Here is a 21,179-nt window from a genome sequence, read left to right as displayed (position 1 = left end):
CTGCATTTCTTTTACCCCTTTTTAACTGATTGTGTGTGGATGTGTACATCCTTTTCAGCAGCTAATTTTCTACGAGAGAAAAGTGATTCAAGTGGCTGTGCTGCTGCCCAATCACTTTTACAGGCAGTGAAAAGGGGTTTTGTCACTTTTGGTTTGTTTACAAGCTGTTGCTGGTTTGTAAAGCAGCTGATCAAACTGATCTTGGTCTGATTGGCTGCTTTGGAGAGCAGAGGAGAGATCTGGAGTCTAATGGACCCCAGATCTCTCCATAAAGAGGACCTTCTCAGTGTCAATGCTTTCACAAGGGATGATGTTCATCCCTTGTGACAGCAATAGAGTTCAATAAAATTAAAAAGTCAGTGTAAGAAAACAAAAGCCTCTGTTCTGCCATGCTCGCCCCCATATGCAAACGCGTGGAGGTTTTTCCTACATTTGTAAACGGTGATTGCACAACACTTGAGGTATCATCACTGACATCACAGTGAGAGTAATCATTCTAATGCCAGGCCTCCTGTAAAACTTGAAACTGGTAACCTTTAAATGCTTTTAAAGCTTCACCTATGGAGATTTTTAGGTTCTTTAATTTGTTGCTGTTTGTGGCATACGCAATAATAAAGTATCTATCTACACAGTGTAACCGCTTTTATATTTTACTGAAAAATTTGGAAATTTTGTTTGTGTGCACTAAAATTCATTAGGGTTTTTGTCCTCAAAATTTACATTTGGTGGCTGTTGCAATTTTTTCTCACGATATTTGCACAGCAGTTTATAATTTTGTTCTCCAGGAACTTTTCTTTCAGGGGGAAAAATATATATATACATATATATATATATATACATACATACACACAATTTGGGGTTCTATGTAATTTTCTTGCAAAAAATGTAGATTTTTTTTTTTTATACAGATCTGTGAGAAATGTCAGAATTGGCCCAGTTTTTAAGTGTTTAAACTTGTGAATAGTTGCAAAAGACACAAAATACTTTTACTGCATAGACTGCTGCTTTGGAATCCAGAGTGGTTAGTCACATGACACCTGCTGAAAAGGAAGGGGGTAAGGCTGAAATCAGATTTCCTCAGAGACCGTGTCATTGAATTTCTAGGTATCTGGTAATGCTAGCAGCTTCCGTAGCATTGTGAAGCAGTGATTTCTTTCAACACTGAAAGTATTTTTGAGTTGTTCTATTGTTTCAGTTGAAAGTGCAGTTTTAGTACTTATCCTTTACTTGTCCCTGCAGCCTACTTAAAGCGGAGTTCCACCCAAAAGGGGACGCTACGCTTTTCTTCCTTCTTCCTCAGTGCCCTCCCTTTGCTGCCACATTTGGCACCTTTTGAGTGGGGGGTACCTGGTTTTGAACTGACCTAGAAGTTCGGACCCCCTTCTTCCCCGGCAGCCTTCTGAGACACTTCACAGGTCCCAGATGACTGCTGCTCATTCACAAAGTGCAGCATGTTTCACGCATGTGCAGTAGGAAACTGGCTGTGAGGCTGCAAGATGGCGGTGCCAGCACCTGAATAAAGAATCGACTCCGGTGAGGATACCGCTGGATTCCTGGACAGATAAGTGCTCTAATATTAAAAGTCAGCAGCTGCCGTATTTGTAGCTGCTGACTTTTCATTGTTTTGGGGGTAGGGGGCCGGAACTCCTCTTTAAGTCAGTTGCTTTGGTGCTTGTTGACTGATAAATGTACATTCAAGACACTGGAACCTCCAGGCCTGAAGTAGTCTGCTTACGTCTTTACTAGCAGTGCCTTTCTGCAGCCACTACTAGGGTGAATGAAACAAAGACAAACTTTGTAAAGGAAGAGATTAGCAGTTTGTACTTTCCTTTTTTGCTCCCTCTAGTGGTGGCATAGAAAAGCTGCAGTGGTTAGGGAAGATGTAAACCTGCTTTCAGGATGAAGGTCCCTTGTAGGATTGTTAAGTCCGAAATGCATCATATAGCATTATCACTGCCACCTGGTTGTTGGTGGTTGTTGGTGGCATGGGTATTGGACGGTTAGGTGTGTGCACTGGAGTGCAGATCTTGGTGATGGTATTGTTGCTGTGGTGACCAAATTTAATCAGTCTTTCCTTCTGTACTTCACTGCCTGTTTTGTGCTGACATTTTGCTAACTTTTGGTTTGCAGTGCTTTGGGATAAGGAAAAACATTTTCAGACTAATGCGGACAAACCATTTATTTGATGTATGAATAATAATTTTAAACATTGAGCCTGGGTTCACATGTGTGGGGCCGTTTTGCAGTACAATATGTAAGTCTGGTGTGATTTTCGTTCAGCGGTTCAGGTGTGATCCAGTGCAAATTGTTAGTGTATGACATTGGAAATTGCACTTGAACCAGGCTGAAAATCATGCTGGATTTCTTTTTTTATTCTAAATGGCACTGCGGCCGACCCGCACATATGTGTACCGGCTCTATAGAAAAGGATTTTGGTTCATGTCATGCGAATCAAATGCAGTTAAAAACTCATCCAGTTTGCATATATGGGAACCAGGTGTTAATACTGCATCAGCCAGAGAACCTCTGGCTTGTGGATTGGTTTATTTGTAAGAAGGCAATTTCAGAAGCAATTCGCTAGCTGTTTGTACCTTTGCAGTAGTGGGTCCACACTCCTTTTTTTACTGCAGTGTTTTTTTTTTTTAATCAATTTTTTTTTTTTTTTTTCAGATTGATGAAGATTCTAGCCTTGTTCCAGAGACAATACAAGGTGGAACATTCAATTTCAATTCGTCTGCCAACGTACCAGCAGAAGGGTTTCATTTCTAGGATGATTTGTTGGAAGTTAGGTACAGTGCAGCACTGAAAACTGGTTTGATCCATCAAGCTTGGCTCATGGGATCTGCTGCTGCATTAAATCGGAGACAGAAATGTGCGGACTTCATTTGGATGACAGTAAAGACCAAATGATGTCAAGATGGCGAGTGGGTGCGAGTGAGAATGAATGGCAAATGTAATGAAAACTTCACACCGAATGCTTATATAGGTTGTGCAGAGGAAAAGGGCTACAGGTCAAAGATCTTCAGTGCCTGAAAGGGATCATTGATCTTAAGAGCAAATGAGGAAAATGCAGTACTCTCATCATCAAGCCTTGTAAGCATAAAAAGAAACCTATGGGTAGGATGCCCACATAAGTCCAAGGAGAATAAGCCCAGGCCTTGCTAAGAAGCTCCGTATGAATGGACAGCATTGAATGAATGTCTGGACACAGTGTTGTGGAGCCAGGCTCATCTTACGAACGTGAGGCTATTCACTCATGAAGCAGACTCCCAGTCCAGGAGTGGCGTGTGTACGAGAGTATGGGTGTGGTGCTGTATGTGGACGCATGCAAGCTTGAATCGCCTTCAGGGGGATGATACTAAACCTAGAAAATCACAATAAGTTCATAAGTGTTACCTTACACTGGACATGAAAAAAAAAAAGACCGGTATAGCAGCAGATTTTGGTTTACTCCTACAGCCTGTGTGCATTCTTTTTACTTTGCCTCATTTTTTCCTTTTTATTTTAGTTTCTAACGTGTATGGCTTGTTTTTTTCTTTTGTTTTTTTTTTTTTTGTTTTTTTAAGTTGCTTATACATCAAAGAGTTGGAAGAAGGCAACCCTGTGCATTTGCGCCAGATAAAATGGTTGTTATGCAGTCTGTTCCATATCATAAAAGCTGATTTGTGTACAGGAATTTTGCAAAAAGAACAGGATTGTCCTTTGCAAACTATTACACACACACCCACACACACACCCCCTCCCCCCTTTCAGTACAAGCGTTACCGTACGTGAAAGTGTAGAGCAGCGTAACGAGTGGTTTGAGCGAAGCAATCCTTTCGTTTTGAAATATAACATTGATCTATTTGCATGTGGAAATGGACAGCATAGTTTATTTCTAGATCCATTTTGTTCAGTCCTGTACAGATTGTTTCAGTTGTGGTAGAAGCTGTGCTGTATTCCAACCCTATTTTGTTTTCAGACGTTTGTTTTCTATGAAAATGATATGGAAACCCACAATGGTATTTGGTGCATATGTACTGCTACATTCAGACTATTAAGAGGTGTGATTATCTGTATAAACTGATTCATGGTTTCACTACCTTTACTCTGCCTAGGCAGTCTGTTTTAGAATTGTTTTATCTTTAGATGTAGGCAGCCATGAACAATCTATTTTGAGCCACTTTAGAGAGAGAAACTTTGTATCTTTTTAAAACTTGCATTGGCCATACAGATGCAAGTGTCTTCTTTTTTCTTTTTCTTTTTCTTTTTTAATTGGCAGACTTCCTCTTTCAGAGGTAATGCACACTAAATTAAAAGCAGCATATAAATGAATTTGTATAAATAGCAGAACTCTTTTTATAAGGTGGCTCATTGTAGGAATTGCTGTGCCTTCCCCTTGAGCACAAGTGTTGCATGAACAACAAGTTGCTATGATAAAACATACTGAGTTTAGCCACCATGAGCATCAATATCTACTTTTGTGTTTAAAGTTAACTGGTAATTCTGAAACACTGTAGAATGGATACAGATTATTTTGTGATTATAAACTTTGTTGGATTAGAATATTTTTGCAGCATTCCTTGTCATCTGAAACATGGTTACAATTTAAAACTAGATACAAAAAAAGCTTGTAAAATAATGTAGAAGACAAGCTAGGCTGTCATGGGGAAATAAAGAGTAATCCTTACGATGAGCTTTGTCCTATTTATTTTCTTCATCTCATATTAGAACTTCTTAATGTATAGACAATCTATATTTAATGTATGAATTTGCAGACCTTAACGGAGTACCTACACATATCTAGTGCCATGTAGCACTGCTTCATTAGCTGATGGACCCTGTCAGCAAACATGATTTCCATTATGTTATGGCTTGGTTCATTTGAGGATGATTTCAGTTTTGTATCTTGGTTACATGTTTCTGTAAGGAAACAGAATAGACCAGAGAATTACCTCTCAGGGAAAAAAATGAAAATGCAAACAAAAATGGACAGCAAAATTGCTTATCAAAAGCCTAGGCAATGCCAGTGCTATCGAGTTTAGCAGCTAGCATGCTGAACAGCACAAATGAAAAATCTGCTAATGCAGTGATAATGTGCAACGATTTTAAAGGGATTCTGACACAAAAACACATGCTCTGACTCCTGGGCAGTGTAGTTGCTAAAGTAGAAAAACAGTGAGCCTTGATTAGGCTAGGTCAATAAGTGCAGTAATTAAACGGCAGCTTTATTTAAGGTTTTTACAGTGCAGTCTTTTTCTTTTTTATTTTTCTCTTCTAAATACATTTAAAGCTGAACTCCAACCTTGCCTTTTCATCTTACATGGTTGTGCGGGCTCTGCTCCTGTACTGAAATTGCATCCTCTGATTTTCACTGCACACTGTAAACTTCTCACAGTGTGCATTAAAAACTGCAACAGCAAGTCAGGTGCAGCCTACCTCATTTTCCATCTGGCGGATGTTCAGTATCATTTGTTCTTTCCTACCAAGCATTTCTGTCCTTGACCTGCCACTTTCATTTATTGGTTTTTACCACCATTGTTTAAGAGGCTATGCACAACTCCCTGCTAGCCCCTCTCAACAGTCATGATCTGCTTAGTGATGATCCATACCTAGTTATCAGGTATGTAAAGAAATGGTTTTATTCCCTCAATAAAAAAAAAAAATATATATATATATATATATATATATATATATTACACACACTGTTTTAGGCAGTAAAATGCTGAAAAGCAAGAATGCTTTCAAAAATAAATATTTTATTTTTTTATCAATTTACAAAATGCAAAGTAAGCAAACAGAAGAAAAATCAAATCAATATTTAGTATGACTTTTGGCATCAAACCAGCAATAATGCCTACAGAGGTTATTGTATTGTAGGATTAGTCAGGTGTATGATTATCCAGTTATACCAAGCAGGTGCTAATGATCATCAATTTCCATGTATGTTGAAACACAGACACAAACAGCTGTGTAGGAAGTGATTGTAAACCCTCATCATGTAAAACTTTGTTTAATATAAAAATGAAAAGCAAAACACTGATCTTACCCAGTGAAAGGGGGGGGGGCGGCGGCGCAGCAGAAGTCTGATTAGGAGGATAGCGCACTGAGTTCCCAGCACAGCTAGAGAACTGACCATGGTGTGCTCTCTTGCCTAGTGTAGTCAGTTTTTTAATAAAGTAGAGGGACCAATGTGAACACTAGGGATTGCACACAAAGGAAGCAATACAAAGAAAACAGGATTTTTTTTTTTTTTCTTTTTCAAACAAGTACATGTTACAGCAGGCACTGATCAGGAATATGAATTCTTGGGTTTACATATTCTTTAATACTAGGTGAAGAACATCCAAAATCTGCTGATAAGGTGAGGTTGTGGAAGACTTGTTTCATTTCACAGGACATAAACCATGGCAAGACTGAGCACAGCCACAAGGTAGTCATACTGCATCAGCAAGGTCTCTCCCAGATAAAGATTTCGAAGCAGACTGTGGTTAAGATGTGCTGTTCAAAGTATCTTGAAGAAGCGCAAAGAAATGGGCTACATTGAGCACCGTAGACACAGTGGTTGGCCAAGGAAATGTAATGCAGCAGATGAAAAACACATGCTTGCTTCCCTTCAACATTGGAAGAGGTCCAGCAGTGCCATCAGCACAGTACTGGTGGAAAACCAGTAGTTTCCAGGTACACGCACTATACTGTCTGGCCAGTAGTGGTCTTCATGGAAGAATTGTGGCCAGAAAGCCATACATTTTGATGTGGAAACCAGGCTAAATGACTCGCATATGCTTAAGAATTGGGGTGCATAAAAATGGCAGCAGGTGCTCTGGAGTGATGAGTCAAAATGTGAAATATCTGGCTGTAGCAGGAGGCAGTTTGTTAGGTGAAGAGCAGTAAAATGAGGCTATAGTGAGCGCGGTGGAGGTTCCTTATAAGTTTGGGGCAGCATTTCTGCAAATGGAGTTGGAGATTTGGTCAGGATCAATAGTATCCCCAAAGCTGAGAAATACAGGGAGACACTTATCCATCACACAATACCATCAGGGAGGCGTGTGATTGACCACAGATGTGTTCTGCAGCAGCAAAACAACCCCAAACATACAGCCAATGTCATTAAGAACTATCTTCTGTAAAGAACAAGGAGTCCTGGAAGTGATGGTTTGGCCTCCACAGAGCCCTGATCTCAACATTGAGATTACATAAAGAGACAGGAGGACTTGAGACAGTCTACATCCACAGAAGACCTGTGGTTAGTTCTCCAAGATGTTTGAACAACCTTTTTGCTGAGTTCCTTCAAAAACTGCACAAGTGTACCTAGAATTTATGCTGTTTTCAAGGCAAAGGTGGTCACCAAATTAGATTTCTCTTCATTTCATTTCCATTTTTGTTTTTTTTAATCAATTAACATTTCTATTTCTGAAAGCATTCTTTACAGCATTTTTTTCATACCTGCCTAATATTTTGCACAGTAGAGTATCTGGTGCCCAATATTTTGAAACCGTTTTCATTGTATTCAGAAAGTCCTCAACCCCCCCCCAACCGTCTCAGGCAAACATGCAAACCTTTATCAGTCACCTGCTGTGTGCTGGAAAGGGTGTGGGACCATTCCTGGGATTCTGTGGTATCCGCATAGACAAGCCTTTCACAACCAGGGTTTCTTAAGCAATGAGCATTTTCTGTCTGTCTCAGATGAGTAATCTCTGCCAGCAATTATTAGTAATCTGTAAGGGGGAATTCTGTCCATTGACCACAAATGTATGGAACATTCTTCCCAGTGACCATGACACTATTGTACCATGAGCTGTAAATATAGTGGTTATAAGCAGGGGTTCCCTGAACCCTGAAATGTAACTCCATGGTTCCCCCATGTTAAAACGGTGGAGAGATGCTGGTATAGACTGTTAGAATGCCTCATGCAGATAGCCGAGGAATGATGGAGCAGACAGAAATTGCACTAGGTTACTTTGGATCAAGGCAATTACACACTATAGACAGATATGCTTTGTTCATGTTGTAATTTCAAAGTTTTATAACCAATTTAATGTTAATATTCAGTAGTCTCTGCAGGAATATGTATAAAAAATGAATTGGAAGGCAGTTACTGCCTTTTCATTTTCCTCTGTAGGTCATAGCTGTTAGGTGTTTTTCCTTTTTGTTTGGTGTAGATATTGGAGAATGTCTGTCAGTTTATTTTTCTAGGCTTGTGCTACGGCTGTTGATAGTTTTGCTTTCAAAACTTGTGTTCATCCTCTGTTCCTTGTACTTCTTTAAAGAGTCCCTTTTTATTTCCTTACCAGTTCTTCTGTTGAATTTTAAGTTTAAAATACTCAAAACGTGGCTAGTTGCCAAGTTAGACATTTGTAACATCACAGTGGCTAGGGCAATGCTAGTTCTGGGCACAGCCACATTTACTAAGCAGAAATGGGCATGTTTTGACAATTCTATTTAAACATGAGGGTTAATGTATAACTATGCAGTATGTATAAATTCTGCTAGATTAGAGGTCATTAAAGGAAACTCTCAGAATGACTGATATTACCAAGCTCTTGGAAGTAGTGTTAGCTTCAAGCCAGGGCAGACCTGTGCATCACCATGCACCATCACTACCCTAGAACTAGCATTTTTCTTGGTCTAATGCTTTCTAGTATTGTATAGAGAGCCTTGGCTGTACAGCTTGTTGGCTAAGCCTAGACCCTTGGCCAGATCTTCCTGGGGGCAGGTCCACACTTGCCATTTGCAGCCTCTGTTCAATCTTATTGAATATTTACTCTGTGCTCCAAGAACAGGTTAGTATAGGATTTGCAGGGGACAGGGAAAACTACAAAATGTAATTGCACTTAAACATTCCAATTTTAGAACTACAGTTTTTCTGTCTGCATTGTTATTGCAGACCAAAATTGAGAATAAGAAAGGAATTCGATTCAAATACCTGGCTTTGATGCCTTCTGCGTCAGAATCCCAGTTGTTTCTTGCATACCAAGCTTTAAAGAGATCGCTGACTATTGGAAGAGGTTACTGGTCTTCAAGCAAGCTGAATGTAACCAGTGTTTTTACACTGCCCTGGGCATGTAGTATCTGCTCTAAGCACAGGGAAAGAAAAGGCAAAACAATTTTTTTGTAGTTTTTTGGTGTCCACGGATTTCTTTTAACCACCCTGTCCTAATACAAAGAATACATACAGCAAATGTATACCTCTAAAAATACAGAAAGTGAGCACCATTCCTGCTTCCTGCATTGCAGATCTGCGCTAGAACACTCTGAAATGGTCCCCCAAAGACAGCTGGTAAACAAACACATCAGGAGTGTTGTCCTGGGTTCCTCTGCTACTCTCACTGAGGTCTCGCTGACCTTCATGTCACTAATGTATCTGTAATAAAGAGGTCAGAAGGAGGAACCAGTGAATGTTGCATGGGAACAAGAAGATGCACTCCTGGAGGTGTCTTTACCTGAAGATTTTGAGGGACTATTTCACAGCACAGGCAACTGGAGAGCAGGTATTTCGATTTCTTCAAGTATATCTTTGCTGGTTGCCCTTCCTACTTGTTTATGTTAAGAAGTTACCATAACCTGCATGTATAAATCAAGTCTTGTGACATGATCACTTTGTATTTGACAATGGTCATTGACCCTGGAACATAAAAGTCCAGATCTAAAGAATAACTTGATGGATATTAAGATATAACATAGTTGAGTGGTTCAACATCTTATTAAATCTGTATAAAAAAAAATTAAAATCAAATTATGTGGCCCAGGCCTTTTACACAGAAGATCTAAAGCTGGTGCAGTCATTTTGAAACTAAACCTTTAAGGAACTTGTGTCTTTTCTTCTAGTTGTGTGTCCCATCCTTTGAAGAGGAAGGCAAAGTATCTGGCATCTGTGTTTTAAACACTGGAGCCAAGTAAGATTAACTACATTGATCATATTCCAGCTTCCTTCTTTTTTTTTTTTTTATGTTGGAAAACTGAAATTATTGCCTAATTTTGCCTGTAAAGCCTCCAGTTTTCCTTACCTCCATCTTTTACACATAAGACCTATTGTGATGCTGGATTTCTCTGTGTCGATTTGAGACAACTTTTAGTTGATCACCTAGTTGTGTGAATATGTATATAACCCGTTCCCCTTTTAGCCAGTGCATGTGATAGTACAGTCCTGATCTCTTTTAAAAGAAACTGTGGCCTGAATCATCTTAAGGGGAACCTGTAGTGAGAAAATAACAAGAGCAACAATTCTAGACCTCCTGAAAATGCTATTCACTGACCTGGAGTAAATATGTAGATTTGAATGGCAGAGTGAAGTTGGAGCTCCTGATCTGTATGCTTATTCTGGGTCAGTGACTCAAAATACTGAAACAAATGGATTTGCATGACAACCAGGTTTTCTTTAGCCAGTATAGTGTCAGAATTTAGAGTTGATCTTTTTGTTTTAGCTTAAAAAAAAAAAGTTTAGAAAGTGGTACCAGTAGATGAATGAGTCCTAGGAACCAGGGCACCAATGCGTTTTCATTTCTGATAGCACCTAGTTTTTGGTACTTTTTCTGTTTTAGTGATGTGCAGTTTTCTTTAGCTTCTAAAAGTTCCTGCGGGATTCTTGGAGGTAATTACGTTTCTGATTTTCATTATCTCCTAAGTGATTTAACATTTTTTTTTTCAGTCAAATCATATAAGGGGATTATACAGAACACAGTAGCCTGATCATAAAACCAACCCCGTGTATTTGCCAGCTTAATTCTACATATTTGTGCATTCCTTGCTTTAAGCTCTGTGCTACTGTTTTGTTCATGTATAAGGAACAAGAATTTAGCCTGCCTGCATGTATTTTGTTTGGGATCATTTGCTCACTGAGCATGTCAAAACCCTAAAGGCAATTCCCCTCATACAAGGAGATTGTAAAAATGAAATTGGAGCCTTTGCAGTTTAGCAGTGAAAAACATTTAATCTTGGCATGTTAAAGAGCAACTACAGTGTAACTAGGATATGCCATCTTCAGCCTGGATGGTCTTTGCTCCTAAAAGAGCGTGTGCAGATTCATATTTCTTATGAATAAACAAACTTAAAAAAATACCTTTTTCATCCAGGTGGAATAAATGGGTAGTTGGCATAATTGTAGAATGAGTCAGGAGTGATCATTGCTAAAATATACCCAGAAAATGCTTATTTACATAGTTTTGTGTTCCGTAGTAGTTAACCCAGATAGTCAATTTTTATGTATAAGAAAATGTGCTTTTGACCGCCACTAATAAAACCCACATTTTGTAATCTTTTTTTGAGGACACCATATTGCTGCTGGTTTCCATTTTGCAATAACGGCTTATTAGTGAAGTGATCTAGTTGTGCATTTTAACACTGATGTAAGAAATGGTTCCTCAAACATAATTCTAAGTTCATTTGGTATTTTTTGTGTTTTATTTTGTTTTATTTTTGCATGGGACAAGTATAAGCCCAAAATATTAATGTGGCATGCTGATGAACCATGCATACTTGTGTGGGATGTTATGAAATCATTGTATAGATACTATATCTATTTATGTGGTCACACTACCTGCTGACCCTGACACAAGCCTCTCACTATTATCTTGAGTCCCAGTTAACCAAATAACTTTTTTTTTTCCTTTTCTTTAGTAAGAGCAGTCTTTAAATATTTTCCCTTAATGTGAAAGTTTTTTAATTTTGAAAACTATACAATAAATTTTTTGGTGAAGAATCTATTGGCTGTGATGTGCTAGTGTTTTTCTTTTTTCCAGTCAACTACACAACCGAATTATTCAGTGGACACTTGACAAATGGAATATACATTTTACAGTTATGTATATTTAACTAGGAACTGTAAAGTACACATACTAAAAGCTTACACCTGGACAAATGGCTATGCAGTTGAAATGACATCTGTGACCTGACTCTTCCCCCCCCCCCCCCCCCCCCCCCAGAGCAGTGCTACACACCCAAGGTATTCTCCACACCCCAGCCTGTAGTGGGACAATGATGGTGCAGCTATAGACTGATGAAGTCCTCTATCTTACTGTCAAAATGTTCCTTAAAGTGGTAGTAAAGCCCCACAGTTTACTTGTACCTACAGGTAAAAATAAAATGTGGCTTACCGGTAGGTACAGTAAACATCACTTAAACGTGCACCGTTTAAGTGATATTTACTATAGTAACAGCCAGTGATGTTACTGGCGCACTGCACTCTGAATGGACGGTTTGCCACTGGAGTGATGCAATTGCGGCTCAGCCACTCAAACAGCTGAAGCTCGTGAACCCAGAGGGAAGACCGGGTGATGATGGAAGCGCCTACAGTGGTGACAATGCACTGCTGGAGGGCTTTGATTTCAGGTAAGTGTTGCATAATGTGTTAGTATGCGATGCATACTAGCACATTATGCTGCTATTTTGCTGAATACATTTTTGGGGGGGAATTTTTAGGGTTTTTTTTTTTTGCGGTTTACCACTTTAACACAAATACAGGACATCTGATTTCCCCACGTATTGCCCCTCCCTCTCCTAGTGCTGCTGAAAAAGTAATTACAAACTTTCAATGCAAATTCAGATATTTATACTAGTTACATGTAAAATACATTTAAAGCTCAAATGAACTTTCAGCAGCAGAGCCTGAGTGGTTTACAGTACTTTTCCTCTCCTTGTCCTATATCATATTGAAGAATGCTATCAAAGTTTGATATAGGTACCTGTGTTAGTAGTATTTAAAATATTTAATTTTGTTTTTGATTAAAAAAATTCACCATATAAACAATTTTATTGCTGCCTAGATTTCTTAATCGTACAGTATGGAACACAATTTTACTCTTTACCATGAGCTTTATGCAGCTATGTTCAGTCTATTGGACACTGGCAAAAAAAGTGAAGGCTGCAGGGACATCCCCCTACATAACACAAGGACACATTTGTCTTGAGGTCTGTGGCCTTTCTTCCACCTCAACCAGGATGTCATCCTTCCTTTTTATTATCCTGCTCCAAATGCATCCCAAGGAAATGTCACAACTGTCTAAAAGGCTGTAGCTGAGAGAGAGAGGCTCTCAGCCTGTTTCACAAGACGACAATCTGTACTTCTGAGGGTTCCTGCATCTTGTTCCATCATTGCTAGGTGGAACAGAAGTTAATTTTGAGCCAATAAACTAAAGCATAGGGTGCTTCTCTTCCCTGTTAAGACACTCACTCTCTCCCAGACTACCTAGTCCTTTATGAACTTTTCAGCATCGGGCATCTGTTTTTCATATTTGCAAGGCTGCCACGTAAGCTTCCGTTAACTTTAATTTCTATCTTGTGGATGTTCAGTCATCTTTTGATGTCAATTTTGCTATAAGGTGCTAGATGCTGCTTTTGAGTCTCAAGCCTTTGTTGCCTACTTTTGCTGTTGAACTGCTTTTGGACATCCATCCCATGGTAAAGACTTGCGTTCCTGTACTGTGCTGTCAAGAAAATGGAATATCTGTTGTACAGGACTCAAGCTATACAGAGATCCTGAGTTATATGTATGTACCTTCAGGTGACTAGACACTGGCAACAGCTGCCAGTCTTTCAGGCTGGGGAGGTGTGTCCCAGTCCATTGCAGTATCTACCTTGTCTGTTCCATGAACTGGAGCAAGGGAAAAAGCTGGTAATTCTCATTGCACCAAACTGGACCAGAAGAACCTGATTCTCAGACTACTGGGAGCAGGTCTCTGGTAAAAAAATAAAGACCTCTGCTGTCTTGGGGACCTCTGTTCAATCCTGCATCTCAGGCACTAGCCTTAACAAGCATGGCTGTTGAAGCCCAGATCTTAGGAAACGGTCTGTCTACCCTACCTTGCTAAAAGCAAGAAAAAACACTTCCAGAAATATGTTATACCTGGGCAATTCTTTTCATGTTTGGTGTGAACATGGGTGCTTCAATCCCAGAGAATTCTCAGTGCCTCACAATTCTGGCCTTCCTCTAATCTGGACTTGATCAGAACATAGCCTTAATCACCCTGAAACAGATTTCAACCTCATCCATTCTTTCAAAAACCATTGGCTTCGCTCTCCCTTGTCAAATATTTCACTTTGTGCTTCCTTGGGACATCAACTGCGTTGTCATGCAGAAACCACCACCTCTTGAACTCATCAGGCATATCCTTGATGATCTCTCCCTCAAGATAGCCCTTCTTGGTCACCATCACATATGTCAGACATGTCTCAGAGTTGAAGTCTCTCTTGCATAGAGCTATTCCTTATCCTTCATAATGCCAATGTAATCCTCTGCCCAAGGCCTTCCTTCCCAAGATGGTATCAAACTTCAATGAAGATGTAGTTCTTCCATATTTGTGTCCTGCTCCTAATCACCCCAAAGAAATTGTCCTTCATGGTCAGGGCCTACCTCCAAAGCAGCTTCTATCAGGAAGACAGACTCCCTATTTGTCCTGACTTCAGCACCTTGCAAGGAACATAGTGCTTCCAAATATACCATTGCTTGCTAGATCAGGCAAATAGTAGTTTAAGCATACAGTTGTGTTCAAAATTAATAGCAGTCAGACATCACTAACCTGATCAATCACTGTTTTTGGTACAAATTATATTTCTACATGGCAAATAATTTACTAGCAGGTGTAGTAAAGTAATAGAAATCCAACAGACCCAACCATCATGATATGCATGCTGCTGATTCTGTGTAATTGAATCACTAATTGAAAGGGGCGTGTTCAAAATAATAGCAGTGTGGAGTTCTATTAGTGAGGTCATTCATTCTTTGAAAAACAGGTGGCAATTATTGCCCTTATTTAAGGAAGGAAGGCAGCAAATATTGTACATGCTGGTTACAGTGCATTTCTCTCTGAAATTGTGAGGAAAATGGGTCGTTCCAGACATTGTTCAGAAGAACAGCGTACCTTGATTAAAAAGTTGATTGGAGAGGGGAAAACATATAAAGAAGTGCAGAAAATGATAGGCTGCTCAGCTAAAATGATCGCAAATGCTTTAAAATGGCAACCAAAATCTGAAAGACGTGGAAGAAAGTGAAAAACTACCATTTGAATGGATAGAAGAATAGCCAAAATGGCAAGGACTCAGCCAACAATCAGCTCCAGGAAGATCAAAGAAGGTCTAAAGTTACCTGTGAGTACTGTTACAATTAGACGCCTATGTGAAGCCAAGCTATCTGCAAGAAGCCCCCGCAAAGTCCCACTGTTGAAAAAAAAAGATGTGCTGAAGAGGTTACAATTTGCCAAAGAGCACATTCACTGGCCTAAAGAGAAATGGCGCAACATTTTGTGGACTGATGAAAGTAAGATTGTTCTTTTTGGGTCTAGTGGCCGGAAACAGTTTGTCAGACGACCCCCAAGCACTGAGTTCAAGCCGCAGTACACTGTGAAGACAGTGAAGCATGGTTGCGCAAGCATCATGATATGGGGATGTTTCTCATATTATGGTGTTGGGCCTATTAATCGCATACCAGGGATCATGGATAGTTTGAATACATCAGAATACTTGAAGAGGTCATGCTGCCTTATGATGAAGAGGAAATGCCCTTGAAATGGGTGTTCCAACAAGACAACGACCCCAAACACACCAGTAAACGTGCAACATCTTGGTTCCAGACCAACAAGATTGACGTTATGGAGTGGCCAGCCCAATCCCCAGATCTTAATCCAATAGAAAACTTGTGGGGTGACATAACAAATGCAGTTTCTGAGGCAAAACCAAGAAATAGAGAAGAACTGTGGAATGTAGTCCAATCATCCTGGGCTGGAATACCTGTTCACAGGTGCCAGAAGTTGGTTGACTCCATGCAACACAGATGTACAGCAGTTCTCAGAAACAGTGCTTATACAACTAAATATTCATTGATTCAAAGGAAAGCAAAATCTTCAAACATTTTTCAGTTTATATAGTGAATGTTTGAGTTTGTAAAGAAGAATACAAACTGCTATTTTTTTTTGAACAGTCTAATATTCACTTTTCTTCAAATTTTTTAGAGGAACAACACAAATTTGATATATTTTTCTTCATGTTTTGATTTGGAATAGAACGTGTAGTGTTCCCAATGCATTTGTGCATATGGAAATAAAAGCTATTAGAAGGATTTTGAGCTTTATTCACTATTTTCAACACACTGCTATTATTTTGAACACAACTGTATATACCAAAGTATATATTCACAATTCAACTAGGACTCTTGCCAATACCTGTTTCTACATTGAATGGATGTACTATTAATATCTTCTTATATAAAGCTTGTATTTCATGGTATGCATCTATATACTCATGGTTAATGTCATACTGGTTGCAATAGTTCTGCTCCCAATTACTTGGATTAGATTACTGGTTAATTTCCCAGGAAGGGAATCTCCTTTGTTCCTAGAGGCCCTGTCCTTGGAAGCACTGCCAACTTTATCACAGGAGTTTGGCAGGAGCTCTATATATATTTCACTTTTAACAAAATGTACCTAATAATCAGCTGCCTAACTGCTGCAAACTGATGAAAGTGTTCCATTATGCAATCCAATAATTTTTTTTACTTGCCTTTAGAATCTATATTGTGAAGTACATTACAGGACACAGACTGAGTATTCACAGACATTGCATATACCTTCAGGTGACCAGACACTGCCAAACTTTTAAAAGGACATGTCCCCTGGCTACCTTCCCTATTCTCACTCCATAAATCCTCAGTTTTAAAGCAAGCAATTCCATAGTAACCAAGGAATAGAAGGGAGGGTGTCTTGTGCTATACTCCAAGCTATGGAATTTACAGGTGAGTCATAATTGCTCTTATCTTAATCATACACCACATAACACTGTAGAACAGGCTCAGTATCCATAGATCCTAGGACATCCTCAAGCAATGAATAAGGACAACAGAACTGTGCCAATAGACCCAACTTAAACTGTCACTGCAGGAACTTTGCAGCCGAAGACTACACACAAGACTGCACATTCACCTGGTAAAACTTAAAAAAAAAGTTATGTACAGATGAGGGCTTAAAGAGCTGGGCTACAGCAGCCTGGTGCTAGGAAAGCCCAGGAAACACCAATTGATCTGGTGGGGTGGAAAGGTAAAAGTACAGGAGTTTTGTCCATTAGAATATACAGTTATGTTCAAAATAATAGTGTGTTGAAAAAAGTGAATAAAGCTCAAAATCCTTCTAATAGCTTTTATTTCCATACACACAAATGCATTGGGAACACTACACATTCTATTCTAAATCAAAACATGAAGAAAAATTATATCAAAATTTGTGTTCCTCTAAAAAAAAAAAAAAATTGAAGAAAATGAATATTAGACTGTTCAAAAAAATAGCAGTGTTTGTATTCTTCTTTACAAACTCAAACATTCACTATATAAACTGAAAAATGTTTGAAGATTTTGCTTTCCTTTGAATCAATGAATATTTAGTTGTATAAGCACTGTTTCTGAGAACTGCTGTACATCTGTGTTGCATGGAGTCAACCAACTTCTGGCACCTGTGAACAGGTATTCCAGCCCAGGATGATTGGACTACATTCCACGGTTCTTCTCTATTTCTTGGTTTTGCCTCAGAAACTGCATTTGTTATGTCACCCCACAAGTTTTCTATTGGATTAAGATCCGGGGATTGGGCTGGCCACTCCATAACGTCAATCTTGTTGGTCTGGAACCAAGATGTTGCACGTTTACTGGTGTGTTTGGGGTCGTTGTCTTGTTGAAACACCCATTTCAAGGGCATTTCCTCTTCATCATAAGGCAGCATGACCTCTTCAAGTATTCTGATGTATTCAAACTGATCCATGATCCCTGGTATGCGATAAATAGGCCCAACACCATAATATGAGAAACCTCCCCATATCATGATGCTTGCGCAACCATGCTTCACTGTCTTCACAGTGTACTGTGGCTTGAATTCAGTGCTTGGGGGTCGTCTGACAAACTGTATAGTAATTCATCCCCCCTATAGTAATTCATTCCCCATATTGTGTCAATTCACTTACCTTTGCTCCACACGTTCCTCTCACCGTGTTCCCGCGCCGTTCCGGTCTTCAAGGCGGACTGTGAGAGGAGAGGAGTTCGTCACGCTGCCCCGCCTACATCCTGACAGCCAATGTTTGCCACACTCCGCGGGCCGGATTAAAAGGTCCGCCGGGCCGTAGTTTGCCCATTGCTGGTCTAGAACCAAGATGTTGCATGTTTACTGGTGTGTTTGGGGTCATTGTCTTGTTAGAACACCCATTTCAAGGGTATTTCCTCTTCAACATAAGGCAGCATGACCTCTTCAAGTATTCTGATGTATTCAAACTGATCCATGATCCCTGGTATGCGATAAATAGGCCCAACACTGTAGTATGAGAAACATCCCCATATCATGATGCTTGTGCAACCATGCTTCACTGTCTTCACAGTGTACTGTGGCTTGAATTCAGTGTTTGGGGGTCGTCTGACAAACTGTCTCTGGCCACTAGACCCAAAAAGAACAATCTTACTTTCATCAGTCCACAAAATGTTGCCCCATTTCTCTTTAGGCCAGTCAATGTGCTCTTTGGCAAATTGTAACCTCTTCAGCACATCATTTTTTTTTGGGAGTGGGAGTTTGCGGGGGCTTCTTGCAGTTTACTTGGCTTCATATAGGCGTCTTCTAATTGTAACAGTACTCACAGGTAATTATGGTGAATACTTGTGAGCTATTATGGATCGAGGTGTTCAATAAGTTCTACAAGTGTATGGGGTGCGCTGGCACTTGCACTGACTCACTTAGCTAGTGTGTGTAAATTATAGAAAAAAGATTGCGCCGCGCTCCTATATATTTATATGTACAGCTTAAGCTTCTAAAGTGTATCAAATAACAATATTACCAAATATGAACTGTGACTATACCACTAAATGCATATGAAATAATACATATAGATAGCATGCATGGTAAATAATCCTAAAGCAATAGTGCCTTAATGGGTGCCACGGTATAAACCTATGTTGCACCTATATATAACTGTGTATACTCTATATTAATAGTGCAAAAGCATATGTGCACGTGCTAATATTAAACAAATATATATACAGTCTTTAAAATAAATGTGCAGGTGGATATTCTGTTCCTTTTCTCCGAGTGCTAGATGGTCTCCTTATATGCTCACCTCTATATTTGCCTGAATGAATCCAGGCAAATACGCTTTTTATCCTTCCAGGATAGATGAAATGGGATGATGCCTTTGCTCTAGCCGTCCTATGGGGTGGACATGCATATGGATGGATCCTCCTGTTATCTCCTTTATCTCCCTGTGTATCTATGAGTACACTGAATAGCTCTCTTGGGATCTCCCAATTCCCCTCCTGGGGTTGTTTCCTCGTTCACTCCTCCTTATATCAGCTCATGGGATGTTTGGTCAAAAAGAGGAAAAAGCAGACCATAGTGTCTTATCCTTATACACAAGATGGATTTATTTCTGCCAATAACAGGTATAACTTGATGGTATGCAGCTCATATATGATCCAAGCAGGCATGGATGGCAATCAGCAGGTAAAAAGTGGGTAAAAAGAAACCTCTCTGCAGCTGCCCCTGCAGTGCTGTCTGCCTGTGCTTGTGCTCGGATCTGCTCGCTTCTCCAGTGCAATGTCGTGACGTCAGAGCCCCTCCCCTACGCGTTGCGTCACAGGGTCACGTGACTTCATCAGGGGGAATTTGATTGGATCCAACTACATTTCATTGAGGGAACCATGAATGCCAACAAGTACTGTGACATACTGAAGCAGAGCATGATCCCCTCCCTTTAGAGACTGGGCCGCAGGGCAGTATTCGAACATAACGACCCCAAACACACCTCCATGACGACCACTGCCTTGCTAAAGAAGCTGAGAGTAAAGATGATGGACTGACCAAGCATGTCTCCAGATCTAAAACCTATTGAGCATCTGTGGGGCATCCTCAAATGGAAGGATGAGGAGTGCAAGGTCTCTAACATCCACCAGCTCCATGATGTCATCATGGAGGAGTGGAAGAGGACTCCAGTGGCAACCTGTGAAGCTCTGGTGAACTCCATGCCCAAGAGGGTTAAGGCAGTGCTGGAAAATAATGGTGGCCACACAAAATATTGACACTTTGGGCCCAATTTGGGCAATTTCTCTTAGGGGTGTACTCACTTTTGTTGCCAGTGGTTTAGACTTAAATGGCTGTGTGATGAGTTATTTTGAGGAGACAGCAAATTTACACTGTTGTACAAGCTGTACCACTTTACACTGTAGCAAAGTGTCATTTCTTCAGTTTTGTCACATGAAAAGATATGATAAAATATTTACAAAAATGTGAAGGGTGTACTCACTTCTGGTAGATACTGTATCACTGACAAAGTGTTGGAAAGTAGCTGGGGCATTGCATAGTCCAAAGGGCATGACTAAATACTAAAAGTGCCCAAAGCGAATACGGAAAGCTGTTTTCCATTCATCCCCTTCCCGAATTCTTACCAAGTTATATTCCCCCCTGTAAATCAAGCTTTGTGAATACTTTTGCTGCTCTGAACTGCTGGAAAAGTTCTGGAACAAGAGGAAGAGGGTAAATTATTATTATACAGTATTTATAAAGCGCCAATAGTTCGCTCAGTGCTGTACATTACAAAGGGGGACAGAACATGTGACAGAACAATACCAATACAATGCAAAACATGAGGGGATTGAGGGCCCTGCTCTTTCGAGCTTACAATCTAGGAGTGCTGCTCTGAACTGCTGGAAAAGTTCTGGAACAAGAGGAAGAGGGTTAATGTTCTTGACTGTTATTTTATTTAGCTCTATATAGTCCACACAAGGTCTCGGGGTGTGATCCTTCTGTTCAACAAAACATATGCCAGCCCCAGCGGGTGATGTAGATGGACAAATTAACCCCCTTTCCAGGTTTTCATTGATGTATAAGCGCAATACCTCAAGCTCTAATTCTGATAAGGGGAAAATTCTCCCAAACTAAATCTCAGCCCCAGGTAACCGTTCAATTGGGCAATTGTATGTTCAATGAGGTGGTGAGGTCTCGGCCTTCTTCTTATCAAAGACATCTAAAAAGTTATGATAAGCGAATGGAACATGTTCTGAAACAGAGGTCTCTGGTTGCAGTTCCATTAGGGGGGCTGAAGTGGTGATTGCTTGGGGAAAACAGTATTGCTGGCAGTAGGTGGTAGGAAATGACACAGTTTCAGATTCCCAGTTTATTTGAAGATTGTGTGCCTGAAACCATGGAATACCCAGGATGATGGGAAACAAAAGTGAAGGAATAATGTCCAGG

General features: G+C 39.9%; 1 protein-coding gene across 1 annotated transcript in view; it reads left to right on the top strand.

Annotated features, from left to right (window-relative positions):
• Positions 1–4,675, top strand: part of KPNA4 (karyopherin subunit alpha 4) — a 48,768-nt gene extending 44,093 nt beyond the window's left edge. The window contains exon 17 of the mRNA XM_089675444.1: positions 2,671–4,675. Coding sequence (XP_089531570.1) covers positions 2,671–2,769 — 99 coding nt within the window. The 3' untranslated portion in view covers positions 2,770–4,675. The remainder of the gene's footprint in view (positions 1–2,670) is intronic.
• Positions 4,676–21,179: the final 16,504 nt, after the last annotated feature.

Source organism: Staurois parvus, unplaced genomic scaffold (genome assembly GCF_062004578.1).
Source record: "Staurois parvus isolate SC_StPar_1 unplaced genomic scaffold, SC_StPar_1.0 ptg000155l, whole genome shotgun sequence".
NCBI classification, from domain to species: Eukaryota; Metazoa; Chordata; class Amphibia; order Anura; family Ranidae; genus Staurois; species Staurois parvus.
The sequence above is the reverse complement of the archived record's forward strand: the minus strand, read 5'-3'. Positions and strand labels throughout refer to the sequence as shown.